General features: G+C 34.0%; 1 protein-coding gene across 3 annotated transcripts in view; it reads left to right on the forward strand.

The window, feature by feature from the left end:
- Nucleotides 1-19,436, forward strand: part of LOC136038243 (ras-specific guanine nucleotide-releasing factor 2-like) — a 296,269-nt gene that overhangs the window by 170,041 nt on the left and 106,792 nt on the right. For all 3 annotated transcript variants that reach the window (XM_065721353.1, XM_065721352.1, XM_065721351.1), the window contains 2 exons: nucleotides 1,803-1,909; nucleotides 7,460-7,662. In XM_065721353.1, coding sequence (XP_065577425.1) covers nucleotides 1,803-1,909; nucleotides 7,460-7,662 — 310 coding nt within the window. The remainder of the gene's footprint in view (nucleotides 1-1,802; nucleotides 1,910-7,459; nucleotides 7,663-19,436) is intronic.

A 19,436-nucleotide genomic window follows, 5' to 3' on the forward strand; every position in this document is an offset into this window, starting at 1 on the left:
TAAAAAGAATCCCATTTTAATGATGATTTTAAATATGTAAGTTTTGAAGCCAACTTAACAGCGAGCACTCCTACCCCCCCCCCCTCCACCAAACGAGTCAATGCTGCATTCTCTATCTCTTCCCATGAAGTTTCTTATGACCTAATCCCACCTTGTTTTGAAGTGGCCTGCTTGATGTTTCACACCAGACGAATGACCAAAAAAATAGAATCTTTGGTATTCTGTCTTTCTAAATATGTCCAACGTGGCCAGGCCATCTTAACTTTTTTTTTCATTTTAGCCCTAGAAAGTGAAAGCGAACGATATTTTTATGTTTCCAGCACAAATTCCAGCCCTTATTTAATAAGCCTGATGAATGTAATATCATAAAATGGTTTCTCAAAAAAAAATTAAAGTTTAATCCTTGTCTTTGTCTTTTTTTTTATGCTCGTATGTCAGTGCACACAACTTTATTGCTCCCACTTCATTTCTTCCACCTCTAACCTTGCCATTAATTCCAGAAATATGTATTTTTCTCACTTGGCGTACCGCTAATTGTAAATTTACGTAGCAAACAATAATCTAATTTGATACCACCATGCACATTTTCATATCATTCCCACTTTTCAACATATCATCAGAAATTAGGTAAACTCTAAGATGCTAAATCTGGCTTACTGACCATGAAATAGCTGAACCGTCACATATTTAACATGCTTTATAAAAATAGTATCCAAACAATCTTATAAAAAAACTCACAGGCATACGCTCTTTAGTTGTATTTTTTGTTGTTGTGTTTTTATGTTGTCACACAACGTTAAAGCTTTAGCTTCGTATCATTCCGTCTCTAACCTTGACATTAGTTCCAATCCCGTGCTCTTCAACCTGTTTCAGCCTGCATAATGAGATTCATTAGTTATTCCTTTCGCTAATTAAAGATTGAGACCCTGGTCTCCAACAAGGTCTAGTTCGGTGTGCCACCATGTGGATTTTCCTATCATTCCTAATTTTCATCATATCGTCAGTAGTTAGACAAACTCTAAGATGATAAACCTGGCTTGATGACTATGAAATAGCTGAACCGTCACATATTCAACATGCTATATAAAAATAGTATCCAAACGGTGTTATAAAAACTCACAGGCATACTCCCTGTAATTGTCCTTTTGTTTTGGCGTTTATATGTTGACACACAACGTTAAAGCTTTAGCTCCGCATCATCCGTCTCTAAACTTGACGTTAGTTTCAATCCCGTGCTTTTCAACCTGTATCAGCTTACATAATGAGATTCAGTAGTTACTCCTTTCGCTAATTATAGATTGAGACCCTGGTCTTCAACAGGGTCTAGGTCGGTGTGCCACCATGTGGATTTTCCTATCATTCCCACTTTTCATCATATCATCAGTAGTTAGACAAACTGTACGATGCTAAATCTGGATTACATACCGCGTAATGGTTGAAATGTCACATATGCTTTATGAAATAATATCATAAAATGACTTAATGACTTAACTTAGACTTTAGACTTGACTTTATTAAACAAGAATGAACAATGGTCTAGTTCTCGCCACAATGCGAATTTTCCTAACAGTGCCATTTAACACCGTAGCTACACATTTCTTATAGTTAATTTCTATATACTAATTAAGTGTATCGGGTAAGACGGTCAATTTATTTTCGAAGAAAATAATTCTGTTTCTTTGTTCCACTAGCTGTCTTCAACATAGGTTTTGACTATAAGATTGACACTATTTGCTAAGAAATTTGACTAAACAATGGACTGGTCTGTGAGTGTTGGTGGAGTTAATATTCTTTTTTTTTAGAGCCTCCAATGGAAAGCTACATCTCATTCAAAATATTGGAAAAATTCCTTTGGCTGATGCTACACTAATTGAAGATCCTTCAGACCATGGTAATGACGACGATGGAGGTATGTATGGAGCACACCGTACGATTTATGTTCGAACTTATAAATATCTATACATATCTAAATATCTATATAGTACCAGTAGACCGGCAGCTTCACCGCCAGTTCTCATTACGGCTATGCGGTAGGCTTCTATATATGGATTCTCATTGTCGCTTGTCTTCTAACCGCAGACAATATGACCCTGATCTTGATGTCATAGCGTTACCATAGGCTCGATACAACCACTCTGGGAAAAATACAAATTCTCCCTTGAATTTGAGACCTATTTAGATTATTTTTGTGGTGAGAATTGTCAATGTGCTAGTCTTAAGAAATGAGAACTGTGTAGCTGATTTCAAGGCCAGGCCCCGGCGCGGCCACGCAGCAAGCATGCATATAGTGCTTCTTATTGTCGCTTGTCTTCTAACCGTAGACAATGTGAGCCTCTTCTTAATGTCCTGGCGTCACGATAGGTTTGTGGCCAGAAATGTCACTATGCCAGTTTTAAGAAAAAACTATGTAGCTTATTGCGTGGCCAGGCCCCAGCACTCAGCATGTGGCAGGCTTGTATATATCGATTCTTATTGTGACAGCATCCAAGTTAATCACCTTTGTTTGCTACTCTTTCCTACGGAAAATGAAGGACTCCAAGGGGAATACATATAACGTTGAAATGTTCAAATGACTTGTAATCAACAGGTGCGAAGTTTATGATTATGGCATCTTTTTAGATTATTATGTTTATTATGGCTTTTTAGTTTATTATGGCATATTTTTAGATTTTTGCTAGGTTTTGCACCTTATTTCGTTTGCGTCAAATATTGTGACAGTGCTTTTCTTTTAATATAACATTTCTTTCCTCTTCACTTTCATTTTTGTCTCGTTCTGATTTCCACTGTCGCTTGTCTTCTAACACCATAATTCTTTGTTCTTCACTTCATTTTTGAGGCGCTCTAACGCTCACTATCTCTCTATCGCTTGTAACTCTCGCTGCCACTTATCTCCTAGCCGCACCACAAATGACGACTGGGACACAGGGACACAACTACAACGGGGACGCTGGGGGGCACAGGGGGGATTTATAAATGACGACGAGGACACAGGAAATGTTCGATAGACACAACTACAACGGGGACGCCGGGGGCACAGGGGGGATATATAAATGACGACGGGGACACAGAAAATGTTCGATTAGCAATCACCATCAACGAAGCTCAAGGGCAATCATTAGAATAATGAGGTATAGATCTGAATACGGATTGTTTTTCCCATGGACAATTATATGTTGCATCTTCAAGATTCAGTAAGCCTGACAATCGATTTATATGTACAGACAATGGGACAGCAAAGAATGTTGTATATTCGCAAGTCTTACATAGTTAAAAACATATATGTATCTATCTATATTCACAGGTGGGACACAGGGACACAACTACAATGGCACGTAACTAATATGGCGCGTAACGACTTACGCGCTCGGGGGAGGGCTTGGGAGGCGCGAAGCGCCCCCACAAACTAGGTGTTGGGGTGGCGCTAAGCGCCACCCCAACAGCTAGTAGAATAAATGTACTTGGTGTTTGTACTTAGCTGTGCTCCTTTTGTAATGTTGCATGCGTCATAGATATAAAAATGATTCGTTCAATCCTGTGGGGTGGGGGTGGAAATGAAGTAACTTATAATCTTGAAATTTGCTTATAAGTATGACGTGAATCATATTGTTTTTCTTGTCAAATATATGTTTCTTGTGTAATTATGCCTGCATTATAGACACTAAAAACGATACAACCACTACCGAAGCCAATACGACTTATCTATGTGCTTGAAATCTGCTCAAAATATATATATATATATATATATATATATATATATATATATATATATATATATATATATATATATATATATATATGTATATATATAGGCTGAAGGCCTCGACCGAGTCAGTTGGTTTTGAATTAAAATCGAATGGTTGTGGGCATCAAGCCATGGCTAATTGTAGAAAAAGCCCAAAGCAGATAGTCCGATTGAGTTAGAGGCAAATATGGCGTTAACCCCTTTATTAGGTTTGTATGAAAATAATGTTAGTTTATTTGTTAATAGATAAGTCTGTATATTATCCGTCCATGCGTCATTCCTAGGTCGAAAAAACTAAGGTAGATAGTCATAAAACTAAGATTGTCATAGAACCCATATATATATATATATATATATATATATATATATATATATATATATATATATATATATATATATATATATATATATATATATATATATATATATATATATATATATATATATATATATAACGAAAAGAGAAATCACCAATGCAACAGCACAAACACATTAAAAAAAAAAAAAAAAAAAAAAAAAGGAGACAGAAGGAGAAAAGGAAGACTGTTTCCCTAAATGAGTTATTAATATAGACTAGCGCTTGAATGACGCCTTAACCCTACTCATCCATACAATCACATAGGTCAAACAGCATAGCCATACACAATCAACCATAAAAAAATAATCCATAGACAGGCAGTCATGTCGTCAATAAGTATAAGTCGTCATTTACCAAACAATAAAAACAATAAAGACAAATAATTCAGAGGCAACAACCCAAAACAAGGGCTCATCAGGAGAATACACTTGCCTATAGAGTTTCGGCACTTTAAATTCTCTACCCAGTCAAGTATTGTGCCTACCACAGAATACCCATATATATATATATATATATATATATATATATATATATATATATATATATATATATATATATATATATATATATATATATATATATATATATATATATATATATATATATATATATATATATATATATATATATATATATATATATATATATATATATATATATATATATATATATATATATATATATATATATATATATATACATATATATATAAATATGTATATACATATTATATAAATATGGTGGATCCAATCCAAATTGAAAGTGGTGAATCTGAGACATGAGATATTTCTATATATCAAATTTCATTAAGATCCGATCTCCCATTCGTAAGATGGTCATACCTCAATTTTCACCATGTGTGTGTTTGTATAAACAAAAAACGTTCCAAAGGGAAAGTAATATCACCAATATCACTTCGAGTGAAAAGTTACCAAAAGGGTCAAAGAGCAAGTAAATACGGGACTACAAAAGAATTGTAAAGAGATCCTAGGATACGGCGACTAAACTAAAATTTCATAGCAACCAAAAAATTATAAGCTTTCCTACTTCTATTCGCCAAAAAAGGTTTCAACAAAGTTCGTGTTGCGCGTATATTTTTGCTATAGCTTTTGTTTGCTATGACCATGCTTCTGTGATAACATAAGTAAATTCTCTTCTATTCCAGTCTGAGTTTGGCTAATATTCAGAATATCATCCATGTAATTTGCTAATGAGACATCGACCCTCCTAAATACACGAGTCATAAGCTTTCCGGTTTCCAAGATTTCCGCTTTCCCCCTCCATTCTCCAATGTCCCTGGATCCAATCCAAATTAAAAAATGGAGCATCTGAGACATGAGATCTTTCTATACATGAAGTTTCATTAAGATCCGATCTCCCATTTGTAAGATGAACATACCTCAATTTTCCCGATTTTCCCTCCCTCCAGCCCCCCTCCCAATGGTCGACTCGGGGAAACCGCTGTTATCAAGTCAATCTGTGCAGGTCCCTGACACGCCTACAAATTTTCATCGTCCTAGCATGTCCAGAAGCACCAAACTTGCCAAAACACTGGAAATTGATGCTTTATGTTGTGGTTTAGCAATGATATTACTGAACAGGGGTGGATAAACCAGAGCTCCCTGTCTAATACCTTTCTTAATCGGTATTTGTGGAGTAACTTCAACACCACCCGGCAATAGAACAATCTTAACGTTCATCTTCCTATACATTTCACAAAAAGCCTTTACAATTGAATCCTATCCTATTTTTAAGCAGTCAGTAGAATAAGGGCACGGTGACCAGACTCGAATGCTCTTGAGACATCAAGACCTGCAAACTAAGGCACTTCGCATTGTTTTCACTTGCATGTACCCACAGATTCGCAATAAGATGATGTTCATGACTCTAGCCAAACCCTTCCTAAAACCCAAACTGATTACCTGATGCGTAACACTTAGTCGTAATTTCGTCAATAACCACTGGTTCAGATATTTTACAAAGTACAGGGGAAACAGTAAATGCTCTGAAAAAAGATTCCTGATCGGAAGGTTTTCCCCTTCTAAGAACAGGACTAATTATATATCAGATAATATTTCAGATCAAATGAGTTTGTTTAACATAAAAAATTCAAACAACTTTACATCAGCCATCTATAAAAAGCTTTACAACTGGTACATAAATAAAAATAAAAAAATAAAAATAAAGAGAGATAACATTAAACTTTTTAATCTTTTTTCAATTGTGACCTAGAAGGTAACGCTTCAATCTACTCTTAAGCTGGCTTACATTTTCAGCCTGCCTAATACTATCTAGGAGGGAGTTCTCCAGACCCAGTCCCACAAAAAAAGGCAGGAACGGCCCCGGAGCTCATTTAGGGTCATATACATTTCTAGTCTCTTAATAGTGGTTAGATAATTTAGCTCTAGAAATTTCCCAAAAAACATCTGGTGAACACTTATTCAAACATTGATGTATAACAACCGCTAACCGGTGATTCCGTAACTGATAAATATTCAAAATTATCTCACTTGTAAAGTAATTCAACGTGTTATTTTCAAACTGAATATAATTACCTAAAATACCAACTATATTATTCTGTAAAATATGGACCCTTCTAAAACTTGAAATAAAAATACTAGTCCACAGCGTGCAACAATACGATAATTAAGGGCCAATAATAGAATGATAAAGTAAAACATTTGATAAAACATAATAAAATATTTGGTACAGACAAATGGTAAAACATTTAACGGTAGTTGACTTTTCAGTTTTCTTATCACACCCAAACCTCTCGAAATCTTAACTGCCACAAAATCACAGCGCGATTCCATACTTAAATTAAAACCAAGACTAAAGCCTAAATATTTAACACTTCAACTTAACAATTCACTATCACAGACAAAACTATCGAATAGGTTCGAAAGAACCTTAATATTACAGGTTATAAATCCCAAAGAACATCAATCCCCAATTTGTGTCCGTTTCTTAATTTTATCTAAACTTTCGATGTTACATAGTCGTCTGTTTGCTCCATATTTAGTCATTCAACCCGACTGAGCGAGAATAGTGCTGGCACTTCTACTGGTAGCAGAGCTGCAGACTATCACGGGTGAGATTATAGAGGAGTTTCTAAAGAATCTTGATATTTGGGTGGACAGAACCCAAAGAACCTCCATTCCAAGCGTATTTCGGTTTCTTAATATCATGTTAACTTTTGATGTTACAGAATCTACTGGTAGCAGAGCTGCAGACTATCACGGGTTAGATTATCGAGGAGTTTCTAAAGAATCTTGACATTTGGGTGGACAGAACCCAAAGAACCTCCATTCCAAGTGTATGTCGATTTCTTAATTTTATGTAAACTTTTGATGTTACAGAGTCCTCTGTCTGCTCCATATCTAGTCAATCAAGCGGATTGAGCGAAAGCAGTGCTGCAACCTCTAGTGGTGGCAGAGCAGCAGACTATCATGGACGGGATTTTCAAATTACCGTGGACTGCAAAAATGGACAAATTATTGCCGTATTGCTTGTTGCACCATCAATGCAGGACAAGCAAGCTTGGATATCGGATATTAGTCAGGTATGCTTTCCTAGCACTTCTTTGGTTTTTTCTCTAAACAGATACACGTTAAAGCAGAAACGGCTAAAGAAAGTATTTATCCTTAAAAATCTGGCATATTTATGATATAGAAATCCATTTATGTAGCATAGGAAACAAATTTACAGACAATGAGAAAATCAGGTAGAAGGGGGAGGATGTTTATAATATAGAAATCCATTTTATGTAGCATTGGCAACAAATTTACAGACAAGGAGAAAATCAGGGAGAAGGGGGAAGATTAATCTTAACCCTAAAATTAATCTAACGCAGCGCAAAATTTACAGCGCTAAAAAGTGGATCTAAAAATGGGTTTTTCAGTGCATCACATCCCATCCTCTCTAGAAATATACTTCTGAAACATATTCCCTGGGAACATAATTGTGCACCTAATGGTAGGCCCAAGATCTGTACACTTTAATTCTGTCATCCCTGACTAGAGAATTGGGTGTATGTAACTGAAAGAAGGGTCTAGATAGAAAATATTTACGAGGATCCTCGATACAACCACCCAAAACAGGAACGACTGCTACAAATTTGGTGAAAATTGGTAAAAATTTAGATAAAATTCAGTAAAATTTCAAGGTTATTTAAGTGTCTAGCCTATTTTATGGGGGGACACAAGAATGGGTTGCAGGATTCGAAAACTTGACAAAATTGTAGAAACCATGCTTAAATTGTGCACGAAAAATTGCCTAAATCTGTAATAATTAAGTCTTAATTTTGAGTATAGCTACTGGCAATTTAAAGAAATATATAGTTATAATCTATCGAATTTAGTTATCTGTTGCGTAAGAGCAGTAAATTTGCAGGGCTATAATAAACTCAAATTTTTGACGAACAAATAATATGAAGACAGCTTTATCTTAAGGTTGCATAATTTTGTTCTGCAAGTTCTTGGCAATTCTTGGCAATTCTACAAGTTCTTGGCAATCTGTTTGCCAAGCTGTTTACATTATGCGTAATGTGTCCTATTGCCAAAGCAGAACAACGAATGAATGATATAATAGCAAATCACTATCACACGTTTTACTTTTGAGTCATAATTCAGCAACTCTAATTTAAAATGTTTATTTTGGGTTTTTCTTATACACCTAGGCTATACGTTTTCGCTTTTTTTAAAACGTTTTTTTGCACTTCTTGTACACTTTTCAAATTTTTGGTAAATTTGACTATTTTAACTTTTTCGAAACTATTCTTTTAGGCCTATTTTATACATTTTTTTTCTTTTTACTGGGTCTTCCAGCCTACCAGTTTAAATTCAATAGGCTTGACCAACTAGTTTAACTTGACCCCTCCCCCTTACCTTATTTTTGTCGGGGCTAATAGAAACTCGGTTGTACAGCTTTCTTTTGCATGCAAAATGTAAGCTTTTAATGTTCAAATTTCTTTGTGGCGTATCTTTGAGGCCTAAAGGAACCTTTCTCGTTCCAGTGTCCCTGCAAAGGTTCCTTGAAAATCTATAGAATTTTTGCTCTGACGACACTTTGACATTTTTTTTTCCATCGCAGAACCATTGAAATCTGTGTGCAGCACACAGAGCGCAAAGTACCTCTTATTAGAAGAGTAGAAAACTTTTCTAGAAGTTGTGCATACCATGGTTTTCTTATACTAATAAATGTTAATTAATATATCACGGAGGCCTTCCTCGCATATGTTTTAATAATGTATAAACATGATTGTCTTACAATCCTTAGATATATATTTTTTTCTTTTTTTTTCATTTCTCTGATATAAAGTTCACCATAAGATCATTGAAATCTGTTTGCATCACTTTTTACATACACCGTATAAAACGGCCAATACGAAAAACAGAAAACTTTTCGAGAAGTTGTGTAAACCCTGCTTTTCTATACATACTTCGATATTTCCAAAAAACATAATGACTATATATTGGAGGCCTAAAGAGACCTTTTTCGCATCTTCCTTGATAATCTACAAAAACCGCTCTCTTACAATCCTTTTTTTTATTCTTCTAATATAAAGTTCATCTAAGGACCATTGAAATAAGTTTGCAGCACTATTTACATGCAGCGCATAATACCTCCTATTAGAAAAGCAGACAACTTTTCAAGGAGTTGCGTAAACCATGCTTTTTTAACAAAGTTGAAGATTTCTAATAAACTTTAACGATTATATCTTGGAAGCCTGAGAAACTTTCCTCGCATCTTCGTTGATAATCTATTGAAAGTATTCCCTTACAATCCCTCGACAGTTCTTTCCTTTCTGTTTCTCTAAGTCCGCCGCAGGCCCATATGAAATCTGTTTACAGCGTTCTTTATGTTTTATGTTCCTCTGAGATTATCTTACCTGGATAATTATTTGACATTTTTTTTCTTTCTTTAATATAAAGTTTGCCGCAGTGTCACTGGAATCTGTTTGTTTCGCTATTTGCATTGCATGGAACGTATAATACTTCCTATTAGCAAAGCAAAAAACTTTTCTAGACGTTGTGTTTGTTTTTCTATCAAACTTTCTCATTTCTAACCACAATAAGGCCTAAATGATAGAAGAGAAAATTATTACCAAATATACCAATAAATAAATATAATTACCAAATAAAATAAATGATAAAGCTAAGGAAAGATATGAAAACAGGAAAAGCTACAGGAAAGCAAAAATTCTGAGGTAATGATGAATACAATGAAGCACAATAAAATTTGCAGTTAGAAGAGATGCAACAGTGAGCATTACAACGAACCACAAATGAAAATAAAGTAAAACAAAATTTGTGGTTAGAAGACCACCTATAGCGAGGATCCCATTAAATCGCAAAGAAAATGATGCACAGCAAAATTTGCGATAACAAGACATGCGGTAACGACCATAACAACGAAGCGCAAAAGCAAATAAATTCGCAACGACATTTACGACTGGAGAAACATCGTCACCACTATGTCTTACGGCAGTGACCTATACCACAAAATCCAGTAGTAACCTACAAAGGTGCCATAAGCTAAGCAAGTGTTAACTAAAAGTCGTTGGGGCCCTTTAACGTTCCGCTGCGTTCACAGCAGAGCCTTCCGTTTCTCTTTTCTGCGAAGTCACCCGCTTGCTAATGAGTTTTACAAGTGAACGCTAAACTTAAACTCATATTTCGCTTTAGCTTCACTCAACATAAGCGATGATCCATCAATGGTCATAATATTTTTAGCTTCAAACCAGCTGAGAAGGTTACCACAAAATTAACACACGTCCTGCACAAACCCTTCAAGTTGACTTGAACCACTTTCATGTGGCCAATGTGGCCATGTACTTTTTAGCCCTCAAGGCTGCTCAATGATGAGCCTCAGTGTTTTCATATCTTGCTCTGTAGAACTTATTTATTTTCCAATTGAAATTTTTTTAATCCAGTACGACCAGGTCCACTTCTTACATTGTGAAATTCAGCGAAGCATTCCTTGAATCATAACTACAGGGGATGTTGCTGCTCCTACCCTCAAAATTAGAGACCACTAGAATCGGCTGTCACTAAAATCGGGTCTTTGGCGCGCAGATAAATGCTCCTTTTTACCCCGAACTTGGGGTAGCAGCCTGCTTATTTTTATACCCTTAGAAAATCAAAAATAAAACCGAATAGACGATATTATTTCCTCGTATATAAAGTTGAACAGCAATTAATACTTTTTGGCAAAAATAAGCGTTTAGACTTTAAAGTTTTGGCTCTTGAGGGGGGGGGGGTAATTCTTTAATTTTTTTTTACCAGAAAAATCAGCAATCTCCATCCATATTTATGGCACTTGGTATTTACCAAGTGACATACAGCGATTGCCATTTCTGTCGGTCGGTCTATCGGTCCCTGTTTTGCTAGTTTGGGCACTTCCAGATAAACTAGGACAAAGAAATTTGGCAGGCGTACCAGGGACCAGACCAGATTAAATTAGAAATAGCCGTTTCTCTAATTTGACCATCTGGGGGGAGTGGGAGGATGGTTAATTCGGAAAAATTAGAAAAAATGAGGTATTTTTAACTTACGAACGGGTGATCTGATCTTAACGAAATTTGATATTTAGAAGGATATCTTTTCTCAGAAATCTTTAGTTAAATCCCGATAGGATCCGGCGACATTGGGGAAAGTTGGAGGGGGAAACCTGAAATGTTCGAAAACGCTTAGAGTGAAGAGATCGGGATGAAACTAGGTGGGAAAAATAAGCACATGTCCTAGATATGTGATCGACATAACCCGAATGGATCCGCTCTCTTTTGGAGTGGAGAAACTGGAAATCTTGGTAAACGCTTAGAGTGTAGAGATCGGGATGAGACCTGGTGGGAAGAATAAGCAAATGTCCTAGATAAGCTATTGACATAACCGGACCGGATCCACTCTCTTTGGGGGAGCTGGGGGGATTTGCTAGTTTGGGCACTTTCAGATAAGCTACGACGATGAAAGTTGGCAGGCATATCAGGGACCAAACCAGATTAAATTAGAAATAGTTGCTTCCCCGATTTGATCATCTGGGGGGGGGGTGAGTGGAAGGACGGTTAATTTGGAAAAATAAGAAAAAATGAGGTATTTTTAACTTAGGAACAGGTTATCAGATCTTAATGAAATTTGATATTTAGGACTCAGAGCTCTCTGGGTGTCGTATCTCAGAGCTCTTATTTTAAATCCTGACTGGATCCGGTGACATTTGGGGGAGTTGGGTCGGGAAACCGGAAATCTTAGAAAACGATTAGAGTGGAGAGATCGTAATGAAACTTAGTAGGAAGAAGCTCTTGGCTCTTCTCACCTCATCACAAGTGCCATATGAGCTCTTGGCTCTGGTTTTAGATACCTTTAAATTTCTTGGGTACCAAAATTAGTAGCTCTCTGTCCCAACTTTGTATCCACAAATAACCTGTATTGAAATCGATAGAAAATATTTTTACTCTCCAGGACGAGATATTTTTCGCAGCCCAACGTACTAAAGCCCATTTTAAAATTTAGGCCAATTAAGAAGATTCTCTATTCTCAAGTAGCAAGAAAATTTCAATAAAATACTCATTACTTGTTTTAGAAAGGCAATTTTATTTTCCGTTTAAATCTTTGATGTCCGGACCTAGTTACCTTCTGAAATAAAAAATTTCTTTAAAAAATCCTACCTTCAAAGGAACAATGCAGAAATACTCGTTCTAGAAAGTGCTCTTAAATTATATTTTTCTAAGGCTTCTCTTTGTTTATCATCTCATTAAAAACAAATGGTGCATTATTAAAGTTTTTTTTACGTCTTTTTTTCTTGGGTCACAATTTATCTACCAATATTAGCACAAACAAAAATCCAGTTTACACTCTCTAAGTACCAATTACTTCGTGCATTTGATATACAGATGAGAAAGTTTGGAAATTTAACCAAGTTCTTTCCCTGGAGGTTCGTTTATTAAATAGGAAAATCAAGGGAAAGCGGTATCGTTAAGGAACCGCATTGGCCTAATGGCTTTCAGAACGATCAAGCTTGACATTTACATAGCATAAATAATAAATCATGTTTGAATAGCAGACTATTACATTGTTTTACCTACAACCGAAGGGGGTATGTAAGATATTTCTCAGAAATCTTATATTAATACTTTAATACCGCTAGACGTATTTTTTATTCGCCCAGCAGGCCAGGATTTATTTTTTCGGTAGCTATTAACAATTGAAAATTTACAGTTTATTTTTTTGACGTGTGAAGGCCAGCGAACAGGACATGATTTTCTAGCCTTATAAGTACAATCTTAAGCAGTTTAAGGTTAATCCAATAAAAAAAACTACATCATAGTCAAGCAATAGCGTTGTCTTCTGAGTAAAAAGCAATGTATCTCCCATTTAAAAATTTTTCCTTGCCTCTTTATATATAACAGATAATCTTAGAAAGTCTGGCAAGGGCTCATTTAAGGACGTAGCTGCAGTATTTTTATTGGGGCGCAAGGGGGAGTGCTATTGAAGTAGGTGCTATTCAAGCGGTAGATAAGAAAAATAACTACTTAACGAACATGTTACTTGGTGAATTTAAAAACATTACGCAATACATTATACACAATAAACAGAAACTAAACAATCGTATATATAAGTGCTGGTTCTTGGCTTTTCTTGAAAATTTCAACAATAAGCTGCTGCAAACAACAGTAGTAGTAGTAGTATAGTATATAGTAGTATAGTAGTATAGTATATAGTAGTATAGTAGTATAGTATATAGTAGTATAGTAGTATAGTATATAGTAGTATAGTAGTATAGTATATAGTAGTATAGTAGTATAGTATATAGTAGTATAGTAGTATAGTATATAGTAGTATAGTAGTATAGTATATAGTAGTATAGTAGTATAGTATATAGTAGTATAGTAGTATAGTATATAGTAGTATAGTAGTATAGTATATAGTAGTATAGTAGTATAGTATATAGTAGTATAGTAGTATAGTATATAGTAGTATAGTAGTATAGTATATAGTAGTATAGTAGTATAGTATATAGTAGTATAGTAGTATAGTATATAGTAGTATAGTAGTATAGTATATAGTAGTATAGTAGTATAGTATATAGTAGTATAGTAGTATAGTATATAGTAGTATAGTAGTATAGTATATAGTAGTATAGTAGTATAGTATATAGTAGTATAGTAGTATAGTATATAGTAGTATAGTAGTATAGTATATAGTAGTATAGTAGTATAGTATATAGTAGTATAGTAGTATAGTATATAGTAGTATAGTAGTATAGTATATAGTAGTATAGTAGTATAGTATATAGTAGTATAGTAGTATAGTATATAGTAGTATAGTAGTATAGTATATAGTAGTATAGTAGTATAGTATATAGTAGTATAGTAGTATAGTATATAGTAGTATAGTAGTATAGTATATAGTAGTATAGTAGTATAGTATATAGTAGTATAGTAGTATAGTATATAGTAGTATAGTAGTATAGTATATAGTAGTATAGTAGTATAGTATATAGTAGTATAGTAGTATAGTATATAGTAGTATAGTAGTATAGTATATAGTAGTATAGTAGTATAGTATATAGTAGTATAGTAGTATAGTATATAGTAGTATAGTAGTATAGTATATAGTAGTATAGTAGTATAGTATATAGTAGTATAGTAGTATAGTATATAGTAGTATAGTAGTATAGTAGTATAGTAGTAGTATAGTAGTATAGTATATAGTAGTATAGTAGTATAGTATATAGTAGTATAGTAGTATAGTATATAGTAGTATAGTAGTATAGTATATAGTAGTATAGTAGTATAGTATATAGTAGTATAGTAGTATAGTATATAGTAGTATAGTAGTATAGTATATAGTAGTATAGTAGTATAGTATATAGTAGTATAGTAGTATAGTAGTAGTAGTAGTATAGTATATAGTAGTATAGTAGTATAGTATATAGTAGTATAGTAGTATAGTATATAGTAGTATAGTAGTATAGTATATAGTAGTATAGTAGTATAGTATATAGTAGTATAGTAGTATAGTATATAGTAGTATAGTAGTATAGTATATAGTAGTATAGTAGTATAGTATATAGTAGTATAGTAGTATAGTATATAGTAGTATAGTAGTATAGTATATAGTAGTATAGTAGTATAGTATATAGTAGTATAGTAGTATAGTATATAGTAGTAGTAGTAGTATAGTATATAGTAGTAGGGGAGAGGGGGGCGAAACCACACGGGGGCGAAACCGTCCGTTGGACCTCTCGTCCAAAGTCTTTTAACTAATACATTCGGAAAATCGCTGCTAGATGCCATTCATGTAGCGCACATTAGGCGGAAGTTTTGAATATTTGATGCCAAAGACAACTGAGATAAGAGGTAAAGAAGTTTTTATATACTCTCTGGAAATTTTGACATCTAAAGTCCTCGTCAAATATTTTCCAAGCTATTTTAGCTACAGGTTCGTAAGTTAGAAGGATCATAAGAGGTATGTTTCCGGTATTTTCCTCATAATTTCCATCAAGAAATGTCGGGCGGTTTCCAAAAAAAAGGTAAATTTTCAAAATGGCGTCAATAAGGGGTGACTCCGGACAGTTTTTTGGGGGCAACTCCGGACACATTTCGAGGTGTCCGGTTTCACCCCTTGCTGATGGAAGTATCTCCGAGTCTGGAATTAGAAGTAGCTAGGGCTAGGAAATCGCCAAATATTTCAATTTTATTATAGACTAGGAATAGGAACTTATTAAATTCAACTTTCAAAAGACAAAAACAATATTATGCCCCAACAGACAGCAGAGCTCGTAAGGCTGGGACAGTATAAATGCATAGAAAAACCACAACATCTCGTCATAAAAAACATACAACATACGAGTTAACAGAGGAGGTCATCCCAGCGTGAGAATCCCACAACAAACTATATATTAAAATCTATTATTCATCAATCCAGACACCAAGGCAAAGAACTATTTTTGAAGTATGTTTTCTCAACAAGTCTTAAATGAGAATTCATCTTTCCGATCAGCCGCGGAAGAATTTTCTTTGAAGAAGTCTACCCTTGTGGATGCCGTGAAACGCTACAAGAGTAGAATGCAAGATCTTGAGAAGGGTAGCCCAAGTGCAAACAATGATAATGACAGTGTTCGGGAGAGTTCCAAGTTCGTTTTTACTCCCAAACAAGAGAGAGATCTTGCTATATACCTCGAAAACTGCTCAATATTGAAACACGGACTAAATCCAAATGCAACGAGAAAGTTAGCCTAACAATGGGCAACAACTCTGAAGCTCAAATTCCCACCAAGTTGGGAGCTGAATGAAGGAGCAGGATTTGACTGGTTTAAAGTATTTATGAAGCGTAATGCCACTTTGTCCATTAGAAAACCGGAAAATACAAGCCAGGCTTGTGCTGCCGGCTTTAATGCCACTGTAATTGGTGCCTTCTTTCGTAATCTTCAGAGACTGTATAGCAAGTTACAGTTTCGTCCTGGTAGGATTTGGAATTGCGACAAAACAGGAGTACCCACAATTTTTCAGGCTCCGAAGGTGATTGCTAAAAAGGGGGCAAAACAGGTGGCACAGACCATGTCGGCAGAAAGAGGGGAAAATACCACAATGCTGTGCTTTGTGTCTGCAGCTGGTCAGACTATTCCATCAGTGTTTGTTTTTCCAAGAGTCAAGGCTGCTGAGAGAACGTATCAAGATGGACCACCAGGATGCATTGGCTTAGCCCATCGCAGTGGATGGATGAGCTCGGAAAATTTTGTTTGTTCATTGTAGCACTTCCAGAATGAACTTAAACCTAGCAAAGAGAATCCTGTTTTGCTCTTGTTCGACAATCATGAAAGACAAATTTCAATTGATGTAGTTTCCTTGTGCAAAGATAATGGCATTCATCTTCTGACCTTTCCTCTCCATTGCTCTCATCGCATTCAGCCCCTTGATGTTTTGGTTTATGCACCATTCAAACATGCCATCAGGGAGACATTGGAAGTGTCAGTGAACTTCAGACTGACGAAGAATTTTCTCCTGGAAATTTGTGCTTGTGAGGTTTAGGGCGAAAAAAACTCTGATAAACATCAAATTTTTGAACATCAAAACATCAAAAACATCAAATTTCAAACATCAAAGATTGCAACACTATGTTTGTGAGATTGAAGAAGTGAGTGGCAGATTGGCTAAAATAAACTACCTCCACAAATCAATTTAAAAGTTCATCTTCCCAGAATGGCCCGATTGTGCTGAAACTGATTTTGATGATATAATTATGAAGTTGCCTACTCTTTTTGCTGCAAGGGGGACAGGGCGATCAGGCAGTCAAAGGCCTTGTATTTGGGTGTGACTTGTCTCGCTATGCCATAAAATAATAATGTGAAATACCCTTAGAGTTCTTTTGATATTCCAGTTAATTCTGCTACTTTTATATCATCTGAACGCACTGTTTGAATCGTTAACTAATAGATGTCCGAAAATGCCCCTCATGTGTCCGAAGTCACCCCACGGTAGGGGCGACTTCGGACACTTTAAGACGTCATATGTTTTTGGGTTTCACGGAGAAACGACTTGATGAAAGTCATTGAAAAAAAATCCTAAAAAAGATGAATATTTGAGCTTTCTGTTCATATAAAAACAAAGTTTGTATCTTTAGAAGAACATCTTATAGGGGTCAAAAACTCAAAAATGTACGGTTTCGCCCCCCTCTCCCCTATAGTAGTATAGTATATAGTAGTATAGTAGTATAGTAGTATAGTAGTATAGTATATAGTAGTATAGTAGTATAGTATATAGTAGTATAGTAGTATAGTATATAGTAGTATAGTAGTATAGTATATAGTAGTATAGTAGTATAGTATATAGTAGTATAGTAGTATAGTATATAGTAGTAGTAGTAGTATAGTATATAGTAGTATAGTAGTATAGTATATAGTAGTATAGTAGTATAGTATATAGTAGTATAGTAGTATAGTATATAGTAGTATAGTAGTATAGTATATAGTAGTATAGTAGTATAGTATATAGTAGTATAGTATATAGTAGTATAGTAGTATAGTATATAGTAGTATAGTAGTATAGTATATAGTAGTATAGTAGTATAGTATATAGTAGTATAGTAGTATAGTATATAGTAGTATAGTAGTATAGTATATAGTAGTATAGTAGTATAGTATATAGTAGTATACTAGTATAGTATATAGTAGTATAGTAGTATAGTATATAGTAGTATAGTAGTATAGTATATAGTAGTATAGTAGTATAGTATATAGTAGTATAGTAGTATAGTATATAGTAGTATAGTAGTATAGTATATAGTAGTATAGTAGTATAGTATATAGTAGTATAGTAGTATAGTATATAGTAGTATAGTAGTATAGTATATAGCAGTAGTATAGTATATAGTAGTATAGTAGTATAGTATATAGTAGTATAGTAGTATAGTATATAGTAGTATAGTAGTATAGTATATAGTAGTATAGTAGTATAGTATATAGCAGTATAGTAGTATAGTATATAGTAGTATAGTAGTATAGTATATAGTAGTATAGTAGTATAGTATATAGTAGTATAGTAGTATAGTATATAGTAGTATGGTAGTATAGTATATAGTAGTATAGTAGTATAGTATATAGTATAGTAGTATAGTATATAGTAGTATAGTAGTATAGTATATAGTAGTATAGTAGTATAGTATATAGTAGTATAGTAGTATAGTATATAGTAGTATAGTAGTATAGTATATAGTAGTATAGTAGTATAGTATATAGTAGTATAGTAGTATAGTATATAGTAGTATAGTAGTATAGTATATAGTAGTATAGTAGTATAGTATATAGCAGTATAGTAGTATAGTATATAGTATAGTAGTATAGTATATAGTAGTATAGTAGTATAGTATATAGTAGTATAGTAGTATAGTATATAGTAGTATAGTAGTATAGTATATAGTAGTATAGTAGTATAGTATATAGTAGTATAGTAGTATAGTATATAGTAGTATAGTAGTATAGTATATAGTAGTATAGCAGTATAGTATATAGTAGTATAGTAGTATAGTATATAGTAGTATAGTAGTATAGTATATAGTAGTATAGTAGCATAGTATATAGTAGTATAGTAGTATAGTATATAGTAGTATAGTAGTATAGTATATAGTAGTATAGTAGTATAGTATATAGTAGTATAGTAGTATAGTATATAGTAGTATAGTAGTATAGTATATATTAGTATAGTAGTATAGTATATAGTAGTATAGTAGTATAGTATATAGTAGTATAGTAGTATAGTATATAGTAGTATAGTAGTATAGTATATAGTAGTATAGTAGTATAGTATATAGTAGTATAGTAGTATAGTATATAGTAGTATAG

Source organism: Artemia franciscana, chromosome 17 (assembly GCF_032884065.1).
Source record: "Artemia franciscana chromosome 17, ASM3288406v1, whole genome shotgun sequence".
NCBI lineage: Eukaryota > Metazoa > Arthropoda > Branchiopoda > Anostraca > Artemiidae > Artemia > Artemia franciscana.